General features: G+C 43.6%; 1 protein-coding gene across 1 annotated transcript; it reads right to left on the reverse strand.

Moving 5' to 3' along the window:
- Positions 1-2,706: 2,706 nt before the first annotated feature.
- Positions 2,707-12,484, reverse strand: LOC146198796 (oxytocin receptor-like). The gene is made up of 2 exons (XM_084592656.1): positions 11,583-12,484; positions 2,707-3,096 (listed from the first exon to the last, which is right to left on the reverse strand). Exons 1-2 carry the CDS (start codon positions 12,402-12,404, stop codon positions 2,707-2,709), a joined length of 1,212 nt encoding a protein of 403 aa, XP_084448782.1. The 5' UTR covers positions 12,405-12,484.
- Between the last annotated feature and the right edge of the window lie 296 nt (positions 12,485-12,780).

The raw sequence follows: 12,780 nt of genomic DNA on the forward strand, positions 1-12,780 counted from the left end.
ACAGGACTGTCGTGCAGGCGTTTCGTTTCTTGTGCATTTTTGTTTTTTTACATAAGCCTGCTGCCGTGGTAACTTCATATAGTTTTGCAACCTCGTCGGTAAAACCACGCAACTGGCGCAAGAAACTCCGTATATGACCTGGGAGGTGCCGGAAGTTTCGACCACCCGGGATTTATTTACATGCACTGACATCGCACAGTATGCGGACACCTTTTTTTTTTTGTTTCCATCGAAAAGTGGGCGCCGTAGCCGAAATTTAACCCCGCGTACTTGATTTCAGCAGCCAAGTGCTGTAACTATCTAAGCCATAATTACAGGGTAGAGAAAAATATTTCTTTTTCTGTCTTGTGTTAAGGGTAAAACATGATGTTTGGGCACCTATGAATTGAGCCCTGTTCACAACAAACAAGGGTCGTGCCTTGGGGAAATTCCACTTGCAGGTGGCCCACGTGTAGGGCAGAAAGAGGCATTGGCCGCTCAGAAACATGCAATACACGGAAGGAAAATATTTCCCAGAGCATTGTACGCGTTCCCACCGCACCCTGCAATATTTTTTACGTTGCCGAGTGGGAGTTATACCAAACTACAGCTGCAAGACACTCGCGAAGGGAAACATTTGAAGTCGAGAAGAATACTCACGCGGTCGTGTGAGCAAAATGAGCCACTAAAGAGATCCTTCACTGTGAGCACGACATCCGTGTTGGCGACTGGAACATCGCATGTGTTCCTTTTTTTAAACTTAGCTGGTCGCCCCCCCCCCCCCCCCCATCACCTTTTTTTTTTTTCAAAACATTTCATTCGTTTTATAATTACAGTCTCGAACTCGCATCTCAAGTAACGAATACCATGACGTATTCAAGAATATATAAGCACAACCTAAAATGAGTTGCTGCTTTCTATCGGCCTGCTGCTATTGCATGTCATCATTAAAGACACCTGCATAATGCGATCAGTAATCCGCTACAATGATTCGCTTGTCGCACCTCTGGTGCGCGTGCACCGAGTTCTACCGACGCTCCATGAGTACGGTGCCAACGAGCACGCACAAGAAACCACCACCGGAAGCGAATAGCGACAGCAGCCAAATATAGTGCTACACTCAATCTTTCTACTGTCAGCCTTCAATGTCTATCTGTAGGTAGAGGCAGCTTATTTTGTTAGGCTTTTGCCTCAGCCCGTTTCATGTGTCGGTGCGATCATTCACGTCGAGACATTAAACGTGGTACTGGGATGGGACAGCAGTCAACTACACCTAATGAAAATGTGACAATGCTGTGTTGGCGACGGAAACCTTTAACTTTCAGGTACAGGGATTCGCAACTGCAGCAATATGTGTAGCATGTGACATCACAACCTTATTTTTTCATTACAGTTTCTTTATCTCTAATTATATGCGTGCAGCGACCTTTCCTAATTCTGAAGTTGCCCCACTTTAATATCACGCTGATCAGGCATTGAAGTCATGACAAATCTCTTGACAAGCATGCCCTTAACCACTTTGGGTAATCACCAATGATGAGCAAGTTGCCTGAGCTATACCCCAAGAACTTTGTAAATAAAAAACAGCTTTTAAATTCTAGGCCAATAAGGAGAGACATTCGCACTGTATAAAAGGAAGGACATTCGTAAACCGAACAAAAATATTTATAGCGCGTGTACTGTGCTGCAAAACTCCTTTCATTATCCACCTAAATAATAAAAACAGAATAATTAACAATTTAATTATCACATTTCATTTCGACTGTTTTCCCATCAGGAATTTGAAAACCGTGAACAAGATGATTTCATATCAGTTTCATGAAACGAGGAAATGAGACTTTCTTCATTTCAAAAACTGGTATAGAATAGTCCTCGTGCAGATGACCACCCGGCTTGATAATTAATAGTTAGAGGATTTTAGGTGCTTGGTTCGTTAAGCGTCAACCTTTCAAAGCGCTATAAGATGCCGTTGTGGAGTGTTCCGTAAATTTTGACCACATTGATTTTTTTAACGTGCACTGACATCGCACAAAACCTTGCTTTTCGCCTCCATCGAAATGCGGCCGCCGCGGCCAGGATTCCACCCCGTGTCCTCTGGTTCAGCAGTCGAGCGTCCTACCCACTTAACCACCGCGGTGGGAAAATAGATCTTAGTTATTTAACTAGATATTTAAAGAGGTTTAGCCGCATAATTGTGTCCGCCGCAGCAGAGCGCTTGTTCCTAAACAATTTTTTTCTATTTTGACCCCACTATTTTTTTAAATCAAAGCCTTTCCTGGAACACTCTGTATATCGCATATGTGGAACAATCTTATTTGCATGCCAGGAAATCATTTTCATTGTTGCGTTAAGAATTCGTGAGCACTTGCCAGCTTGCAAGACTTCTTTTTTCCGGGAGGCGGGGGGGGGGGGGGGGGAGGAGGGAAGCAGGGAGGGAAGTGCAGGGTAACGACATTGCTGCTCTGCTTCCGGCGGTGGAATGGTCTGAACTTACGATTTAATGATTCGGACTAGGATAACAGAGCCTTTGTCTAAATAATCTTCATAGGGAAACGCGCATAACCGTATGTCTGAAATCTCAAATAACACAACAGATGGAACTGACGCTGGTGGCTGAGTGCACACAGGCTCAGCAGAGAAAACCACAGTACTGTTTTAACCACTACGTCGGATGCATCTGCTCAGGCGAGCAATTCTTTATTCATTCTCGACGTACGCAGGCAATCATCACGACTGGGTCCTCTCCGAACACGTGGCGGAGTCACAATTAAACGTAGTAATTGTCCGCGAGTGCCTACTCGAGTAGGTGACAGTGAGGTTGACCATTTGCCGGCTGCCACTGTCCCTTCCTACGAGCCTTCTGCGTAAACAGGGCAAGCCCTTCATGAGGGAGCGTATGAAGCTGCGGGAGTCCCGTCGCTGGCTCTTCTCGAAGTAGAGGAAGATGTACGGGTTGATGGCGCTGTTCGAGGCCGAAATTACCCCGAACAGAGCCACCACGTTGGCGTCCAGAATGCCAGGCTGTCCTAGGGCCAAGATGACCTCCTGGACCATGTACGGCACGTTGGTCACGAGGAAGGCACCGAAAACCACGGCCGTCATCTTCAGTGTCTTCACCTGCGGATACAGAATCGAATGCCAGGGGAGTACATATACGTGACAAGAAAAATATAATTCTGCTCGCTCACTCTCTTCGCTTCAACTCGAGAGCGGGAAGCACAAATAAAAATCAACTGTTCGTGTACTTTTTTTTTCTAGCTACAGCCAGTCCTAAAGAGGCTGTTCATCTGCACTCCACTGTACCAGGCCTAACCAGACCTAACCAGACCTGACCTGATCTGATTTATCGGTATCGGGGAACTGCGCCGTGAGAAACAGAAATAAAGAAAAGCAGGGGAGGTGGAGGGAAGAAGCTAGTTTGAAAACGCAGTACAGGAAGGAAAAAATTAAGGTGTAAATGGAGTCTTCATTCTAAGGCCACTCGTCTGGACGAGACCGCTTGCAAAACACAGGATCCTTGAAACTGTCCCTGTTGTCGTTAAGTATGATTTTTTTTTTTTCTGAACACGTTTGAACCGCTTCAGGCAGCGTCGAATCAGTTCGAACCAGAACGGAAAATCGAGCCCGAACCTGAAGGGCATAAACTCGAGCCCGAACCGAACTTGAAAAAATTACTATTTGACACACTGCATGAAAGCCCCCTGCACGTTAGATTTAAATTTCCAGAACAATAATTCATTGGTTCACAGGGAAGCAAAGGCGCAGTATCGGTCGCACTTGTTCTGTGGAAACCTGAACCACGCCGTAAGAGAAGGGAGGAAGGTGGGAGTGAAAGTGTAAGGAGAGAAAGAAGAGCCTGTAAAACATAAATCACAGTTTTGCAGTTAAACATATCTAGAGCTTCATGTACACCACTTATTGTATGTGATAGCCTTAAGCTTGGTTTGTTAACTTAAAAATGATTTATGCGGACAAGCCGGCTTCATTACACTTTATAAAATTCCATCACTTTATTGTCAACCTTTTTCACATTTTATGTACCATTCAGATATTTAACTAAATTCCTTCAAACCTATTGCTATTAGTTTTGTTAAGCCTGGCAACAGTTATTTGATCGAAGTTCATATTCTGCATTTGATTCACTTGAGGTTTCCCTGCACTTGGATGCGTACGTCGCTACTGCTGATGGTGACTGGTTCTGTTTTGTTTATGTTTTTGTTTTGTTAACGTCCAAAAGCGACTCAGGCTATGATAGACGGAGTAGTGGAGGGCCCCAGAAATTTCGACCTGGGGCTCTTTAACGTGCACTGCCGAGATGCATAGAGCACACAGGGCACCTTGCTTTTCTCCTCCATTAAAAAGCGGCCACCGCAGCTGGGATTCGATCCCACGTCCTTGTGTTGAGCTACCGAGAACTCTAACCACTAAGACACCACGGCGGGGCTGATAAAGATTGGTAATCATTTGTAACACTGGTTTTCGATGAGTACAAAAATATTTTGCCAGTTAACATGTAAGCAATCGGTGTCCAGTAGGGATTCAAATGGTTAAGGTAGTATGTAAGTGTCATGGCATCACAACGTCATATTTCAGCAATAAATTCTACTTTGCATGGCGGTATGTCCTGTGCAATTTATTTATTCTTGCTGTTTGATAAGGATATATCTTTGACACTGTGCACCTTGCTGAAAGCGAGGACAAGACAACTTGAGGTGTTTCGCATAGCTGTTTAAGTTTGGAACACACAAGAACAGTGCAAACCTGTTATGGAGAAAACTAGTGTATCGTTTTTTGGTTCGTAATTAAACTTCATGCATAGTATCTGATGTGCCTACTCATTGACAAAAAGTACTCTCCTGCTCACTGCAAGCTGATCGTAGCAATGCTGAAGTTGTAGCATGGGAACACTGCTCTAAAACTTAAAGATAATATCCATGTGCCAACTCTAAGCGAAAGCATGAAGTCTGCCGTGTGGCTCCCGTGACTACGAAAACTTTATACATCAGCCAAGGGCCGTTTTAATTACATTTTCTGTGCATTGTAAGTGGTTTCGCCTTTCATGTAAACTCCACCATAGAGCAAGTAATAGTGCTTGTGTTTTATATTAGCTACCATATCTTCTATCTTTTCCCGATAGTGTCTTATGATTTTGCAAAACTCGACAATGCCACAGTTGCTGCCGTTGCCTATTTAGCCTCCAAAAGTGTGAACGGAAAAAGGTTAGATTGTGCAGAAAGAAATATTCTTCTGGAGAAGTATGTCAACCGCAGGCACATCATCATGTATTATATGTCTCCATGATTCGGACACTGACGCATTTGGGCTTTGTTAACACGAGCGTGCAAATTTACTGAGAGGAATTCGTAACACCTTTCTCAGTGAACTGGTTTCTGAGCTTATGTGGCTAACTATTTAGCCCTCATCAGTACGCAATAGCATGTGTGGTTGAGTATAAATGTTAGAAGTGTTCTGCTGTAAACGAGACTAGAGATGGGATATTGGGTGCAAGAGGCACACGGCAAATGGTTACGCCATCTGATTTGCCTTTAACCTTATATTCACCAGTGCGAACATAAAGCATTAAACAAGCGACATATAACAGTGCTGGCTACTATAGTGACTGCTTATTCACACTTACAACACTCTCAGGCACCAAAAATTCAAGGAAACCTAGCTACGGAGTTAATTGAAATGTAGCTGCTAGGCTAAAAGGCACCACCTTTATAGCATGCCATGAAACAAGAAAAACTTAAGCATGTGTTGTCTTTCTTGTGTAGGAGATGGTATTTGTCCTACAAGATTACAAATGACAGCTCTTTTAATAATCACACCCTTTCGTTAAGCTGCAAATCATTCTTCAGAATTGCTCTGCATTCTTCAAAGTACGCACTACTCATTTCCGACGTATATGCAAGGAAGGCTACGTCCAGTTGTTTTGTATATCCCAACTACATTCACTACCTCTTCGCATAGGTCTTCATATTTTACTAGACAAAGGGATGTGTGGATATGTCTACAACATATTTCACTTGTTTTACCGATATCCTTTCATTGCTCTGCAATTTTTACTTCTTTATTTCAGTATATATAACAGAAGTGAAATGTCCTAAACCTAAAATAAGTACAAGACTTATTGAAAGCACATGAATGGAATTCAAGATCTTACGTTATGAAAATGGGCTTATGCTTTAAATTGCATTACGAACACTGGCATGGATAAGCTGATGGTAGCTAATATTATTGGTAATAAGTTAATCCTGGATTCGACGTGTGTATGTGAAAGTACAGCCGTCATGATTTTTAATAATATATAGGAGCGTCAACCAAACTGCTGGCCAGCGCCTTACAACGGCGATAAGCTTGCAACACGCCTATAGATAGCATCGTCTGCTAAGCTGTTCCGATTTCGAGGGCACACGACTGCCGCAATATCTGTTCACGAAATCCCGACGGACAGCAGAGCCATGCGCAAGAATAAGATGTGTCCGACGTGATGTTCCCTTTTTTTCCTATTACGGCCAGCCACGCTGGCGGAACGGAGTTAAAATAAGAAAAAATAAAGATAGCAAATACACCAGCACGCAAAAAGCTTTGCCTGAAATGGGAACATTCTGACTTGAGCATCCCTCTGTTAGGTAGAAACATGATAAAAGAAGCAACAAAGAAAGCACGTGTTCTCTACTAGCCTCTCTACTAGCCGACATTGCTTTGGTTTGTTTGTTTGTTTGTATCTTTTTTTTTTTGCGAACAGATATTGTGGCAGGGCGTGTCTCGTGGTGATGAGAACAGCCTTGCAGACGACGCTCTACCTTTGTGCGCGTGCGTGAACTCTCGTCATGCTACACGCTTATCGCCGTTATAAGGCGTTGACCAACAGTTTGGTCAACGCTCGCACTGTATTATTAAAAATCACGACGGCTGTATATTTACTGATACTTTATTAATTATTACCGCATGATTCCCGTGAAATTATTTGACCAAATGAGCACCTTGCAAGCGGGTATTGTCGCTAAAAAATTGCACTTTCTCTAAGAATAATGAAAACAAAAACACAAACTGTTGGTGACGGCTCAGTTCACAGCCAGTCGCCATAGATCTGTTGCCGACAACAACCTATGCGGGGATGATTATTCAAGTGCAGTGAGCTGCAACGCGCAAAGTGGGTGGCCGCATAGGTGCGCGATTACGCAACAGTCCACTCTCGTAACACTCGAGGAGGTCCGAAATCGAGCGCAGTGCCGATCTCCCGTTAATATGCAGTTTTAACGCGGCGAAGCATTCAGCCATTCGTCTTAGACCGCTCGCTCAAACGCATTTAATGATGAAGTTTTTAGTGGCACAAGCTTAAAACGCACTATGATTAGCTGTGACGGTTAGTTGTTTATTTTTGCGCGCCGACGTCGCTATGGCAAACGTGACGCGAGCCCGAGCTGCGTAGTAGTAGTTGTTGTTCCCACGTAGTTATTTCTAGATATTCGGTGTCTTAAGAAGGTTAATAGGAGGCATTTTATACCAGGAAATAAATCGCGCAACACGAAATGAGAATATAGATTTACGTAGATTGTCGAAGAAACTTTCATCCCTCTGGGCGGAGTTTGAATGTGCATGGATTCTCCGCCCGCTACAACAGAAAGGAAACTTACGAAACGAGATGTTACTGCGCTGACATGCACTGCGGAACGCTGCAGGATTGGTTTCCTAATCGTTTTTTCTTTCTTTCTTTCTTTCTTTCTTTCTTTCTTTCTTTCTTTCTTTCTTTCTTTCTTTCTTTCTTTCTTTCTTTGCTACGAGCGCTGTCATATCAGGTTTCTAAGACGCTGAGGGACGTCTACTACTTGCGCCTCTCTAGGTAGTTTCCTGGCTTCGCCGCCAGATGCCGGATGAATTTTTAAAATCGCGAATGCACGCTCACAATGTTAACACAGAGGCCAAATGGTTCATCATGTTACCAAACGAATGCGCTTTTTACACAGCACACATGGCATACGGAATGATCGTTTTCTGTCTCTTCTTAGTAGTGCGTACGTCTAAAAGGCTCTGCGCAAGCCTCGATCTACATTACACGATAAGAAAAGAAGTTAGTCTCAATTTCCTCCTTCTACTACTTACATTCCCAACCCAGGTCACCTGAATTCCTTTATCATTACTCGCTTAACACTGACCACTTCACCTAGGTTAATTATCTGTACAAACTCGCAAGTACAAGTTTCCCTGCAGACGCACAAGCCAAAATAGCCACTCCATCTCTCAGACTCGTTCCATCCTTCTATGCCGACTGTTCCAGTTCTCTATGACCCTTCATATCTATCGATTCCTTTTGTTTACCGACAGCCATCCAATCAGCTCCGCTAACGAGAGAAGAGAACCTTCGGTTCCCAAACGGAGCTAGTATTCGCAAGATCCCGCGCTCTCTCTGTTTGACCGTGCGAGTTGACCCCCGACTGAAGCATTGATTCCCAATGCACATAAATTTAGTGACCGAATGTTCTTAGCCTCCGGTTTTCCTCTTCGTCTTCGCCATAGCATCTCCAAACACCGCCCCTGTACGTATAAGGCGCAGGCACGTGAGCCGGGTATGGAATACATCTGAGGTGAGCAGCGGACTGCTTGACATTCAGGAGGGAAGCTGGTGAAAGTAATCTGGCGTGTGCGTGAGGGAGAACAAAATTCAGCACCTGCGTAAATACGGCCTTGACATCTTTCATATTGCATTTTGACAATTCTCCTCATATTTCGAAAAAAAAAAAAAAAAACGTTCGAGGTGCTTGACGTGACTGGAATCGGGGGAGGCTCCAAGAAGAGAATTCTCTTTCTCTTGGAACACATACGTGTGGCGTTAAATAGCTGTTCTCTAACCGAGCCGTAAAAATGAGATATGTCACCCTGCATTCGAAGGAAAAGTAAAGGCACTGGAATACAGAGTGGTGTACCATACATTTTGGTTACGAATTTAGTGACAGGTGGTGTTTACATGTCTGGGAAAATCGATTTAACGTTCATCCAAGTAAAATTAGTTTTATGTTTCTAGTCTCTCCAGCACAAATCCGAAATTCTCAGCGCTATGAGGCTGGATAGCACTACAGAATGGTGAACATGGTTTAAAAAGTTTAAAACACATGTGAAATTTGTTTATATAAGCGGATGGGAAAGTATGAGATCAGAAAATGTTTTTTAATCACCTGAGCGCCTTCCGATTCTGAACTTGTTTAAAGGAGGTTTTTGTCACAGTGTGAATATGCAATTGCGGTGTGAGTGAACATTTGAAAACGACTCTTACAGAGGTAACCAAGAAAATACACAGCTATCATTCCGCGAAAGCGCTATATTTACATGTGTCATAATGATTGCGCTACATTCATTCATTCATTCAAGGGGCACTCTGAACCATAAAGTGTGATTAGGCGAAATACTGTATTACGTAATTGTAACATTTTAACTAATTACTTGATATGTATTGGTGTTCGATTGGTTACCGACGATATTTATTTAGGATGACATTACTTGTTGGTGGTTGATGACATCATTTGATTGGCAGTTTGAGTGTGACACTTTCAGCGGACTCACGAGCGCATGGACGCACATTAATGAGCCTATCAAAACTTTCGCCTTAATATCTTTCCGTGAGAAGAGCGAGCGCAGGCATTAGTTTAAGGAAGCCAAAATCCCATGCAGCAACGGACGAGTGCCTGAAATCATCCTCCAAAGGCTGCTTGGAAGTTAAGGTAATAAGTAAAAGAAGGTCGAAGGTTTGCTGGGGGCCAACATGTTTGCTAAAAATGCCCAAGGTACATTACGGACATCGCGAAGGCAATGCTTAGGTTCTCGAATGGTGGCAGGAAAAACAGTGTCGGCGCGCTATCAAAAAGCAGCGCAATATGGCGTTAGCACAAAATGCACGGAATATCGAAAGGAAAGCCATTGCAGATTTTCTCTAAAGAACTGTCTTACACCGAAGTACAAACCATGTTGCTTTCAATTTTATTCCGTCGCTTTTTTCTGCGTTACTGCCATTAGTCTAACAATAATTATCTCTGTAAATATTGCATTTCTTATTTGTAGTTCCATCGGTTAAATATTTTCTTTGAATGGTTAGAGAGCACTCATTCTGGCCGGACATCTCTAAACTGTTATCATTTTTAATGCAGAAGCATTGCTACTCGCATTCTTCGATTTTGCAGAGGCCGCTGCGAAGACTTCTTGAATCAACCGCTCTAGGAAAACAAAAACTTTCCGCCATTGTGCTTCCAACCCACACTGAGGCAAAAAGATACCTTGCGCCATTTCGTTCCGTTTTAATTATTGCACACAAAATTTAATGTTTAATTTCGACATTTTATTTTGGTAAGCTGTTCTTTCCCATCCTAAGTTGTCAATTGTTCATGCTGCGATTGGAACGTTGTCGTATTCATCGCTTCATTGCGTCTGACAAAGCTCCACTAAAACCTTATTTAGATCTCAGTCATCTCAACCTGAAGCACCCGTTAAATACTTGGCTAAACATGGCAGGACGCGGCTAAATTTAGCTAAGCTATGGCTAAATAATGCTTCGTCACTTATATATCTGTGCTCAGCCAAATAAGGCGCTGTTTAATTTTTTGCTATTATGATATTTAAGCAAATGTAACCTTATTCGTGGAATGATCCTTCCTGAAAGTAACCAACACTCAAGTAAGCGAACAAACTGAAAAAAAAAAATCAGAACAACATGATTACGCCCTATCCAATAACGAGAGAAAAAAGAACAATATAGATATAGTGTTATATCAGTTCGGAGTTAGATTGTTATATAATATATGCAGTCTGCCCTCTAAAGTCTGTGCATGTCCAAGTCTAAACTATTCAAATAATTAAATTTAAATAAATATGTTCTCAGATTTTTGCTACATTCGCGAACTCTCTAGTCTTCGCTTGTTCACTGCTTCCAGAAGTGCTCTTATTCTACTCTGAAAAGGCTTATACCATGTTATATGTTGGTATCGTATCACACTGTTTTTCAGTCAATGACGTGGCGAGCTGTCTTGTTTGAACAGCTTGTTATCGGCATGTGAAACAAGCGCATTATTCCGCATAATCTGTCTGTAATCAGTCTAATGTCCAACGTTCTCAGAAAGCGGTCACACAATCATGAAATATGATTGAAGTCTCCGCTCGGGAAAGGAAGCATTTCCAAGAATCACATAAAAAATCAGAACATGCTCTGTGAGTAATAAATATCTCTTAATTTTAATGGATCTCCGAGTTGAAATGGTTTAGGAAACTAGCAGTCATAGCTTGCCAACCTCCCACTGCGACTGCACGAATGCTGTTTTCTTCATGCATCTCTTGCACCTGTATATTAATTTCATAGAATGGTGGCAAAATTATTTAAAGATTTCGAACGTTGAAGAAGATTCAATCTGAACAATGTGTCATCATTCGAGCACACAACGCGAGATTGGCGGGTGCCTAATTGCTTAGTTTCTCTACAGGCCTGCTCCTTAGGAAAAACCAACACGAGTCCAGATGCTGTTGCAAGTGAACGTTTAAACGCGCGCGCAATTTTTCGTCCACATAAATTCCTCGAGGTCACAATTATGCCAGTGGCAGTCTACAAATCTCCTCACCTTGGCTCGTGGCAGGGCAGAGGTGGTCTGCTGGCCGACTTTGCCACTGCTCGAGCTGTGCTTCCAGATGGCCCACAGGATGCCCGTGTAGAAGGTTACCAGTAGAACCAAAGGCGCGAGAAACACCATAAAGAACACGAACCCCATATATATCTGGCGGTGGTACAGTGGTGTGCCACGGTCGTAGAAGATGGACGCGCAGAAGCACTTCCCGGGCGCCACCTCGACGCTGTGGAACACGTACACATTGGGCAGTGAGGGCATGCACGAGGCCAGCCACGTAGCAGCGGCCAACTTCCAGGGGTCAGGACTAGGCGCCAGCGGCGTAGCGACGGCGATGTGTCTGTCCACTGCGATGGTCACCAGCATGTACGTGGAGGATACCAGAGCGAAGGTCTGTAGGAACTTGAAGAACCGGCAGAAGGCATCACCCGCTATCCACAAGCGGCCCATTACTTCCCACACGACCTGTGAAGTCATCGTGACGCAGGCCACCAGAAGGTCCGCAATAGCTAAGTTCAGGAACAACACCCTGGCTTTCGATAAACGCCGGTGACGTCGCTGCACCACTAACTTCCAGCAGACGACGGAGTTTCCGATTATTGAGGTCACAATCATAATGATGATGATGGCGATACGGACGCGCTTGTGGTATCGAGGACCCAAAATGTCTTCGGGGCCTTCGTCCACGATGTCTGTGACGTTTGCACTGTTGAACAGCGTGCAGGTTCGATTTTCGAAGTCATCTTCCCTCCCGACATCGTGGATGGAGGATGCCGTCATGTTAACGCAGCGATTGGCCTTCGGCCTCGCAGACTTCATATTTTCTGTATGTTCATTCTGTGACCTGCTCTCACTCTACGGAAGATGCTATCTTCTTCACTATCCCAGTGAAACTCGTTTTCTGCTTATCGCTAATGTTAACGTTAGTTGCCCTTATTGATTTGAGTGGGACTCGTACGGTGGCATCCTGCCTCCCGGTTTCTTCAGCATAGCACTGCAAGAGAAAATGAACCCACATTATTTCACCTGTACAACAACTCCATACACTCCACTAAGGGGTCGCAGCCAAATATGATATATGACGCTAGCTGCTTTAGTCACTTGTAGCACTGGCTACAAGCACTCAAAACAAAATTCAGAATTCTAGCAAACATATAACGCAAAGCTTAACGGCTGAGGAACATTTACCTACGTT

Source organism: Amblyomma maculatum, chromosome 2, assembly GCF_055883805.1.
Source record: "Amblyomma maculatum isolate TAMU_Amacu chromosome 2, ASM5588380v1, whole genome shotgun sequence".
In the NCBI taxonomy this organism is placed as follows: Eukaryota; Metazoa; Arthropoda; class Arachnida; order Ixodida; family Ixodidae; genus Amblyomma; species Amblyomma maculatum.

Bases quoted from the DNA above. Each gene is read 5' to 3' on its own strand.
- LOC146198796 (XM_084592656.1), bottom strand. From the start codon at position 12,404: ATGAAGTCTGCGAGGCCGAAGGCCAATCGCTGCGTTAACATGACGGCA. The intron at 3,097-11,582 runs GTGAGGAGATTT...CTGTATCCGCAG, and splicing joins CTGCCCTGCCACGAGCCAAG to GTGAAGACACTGAAGATGAC.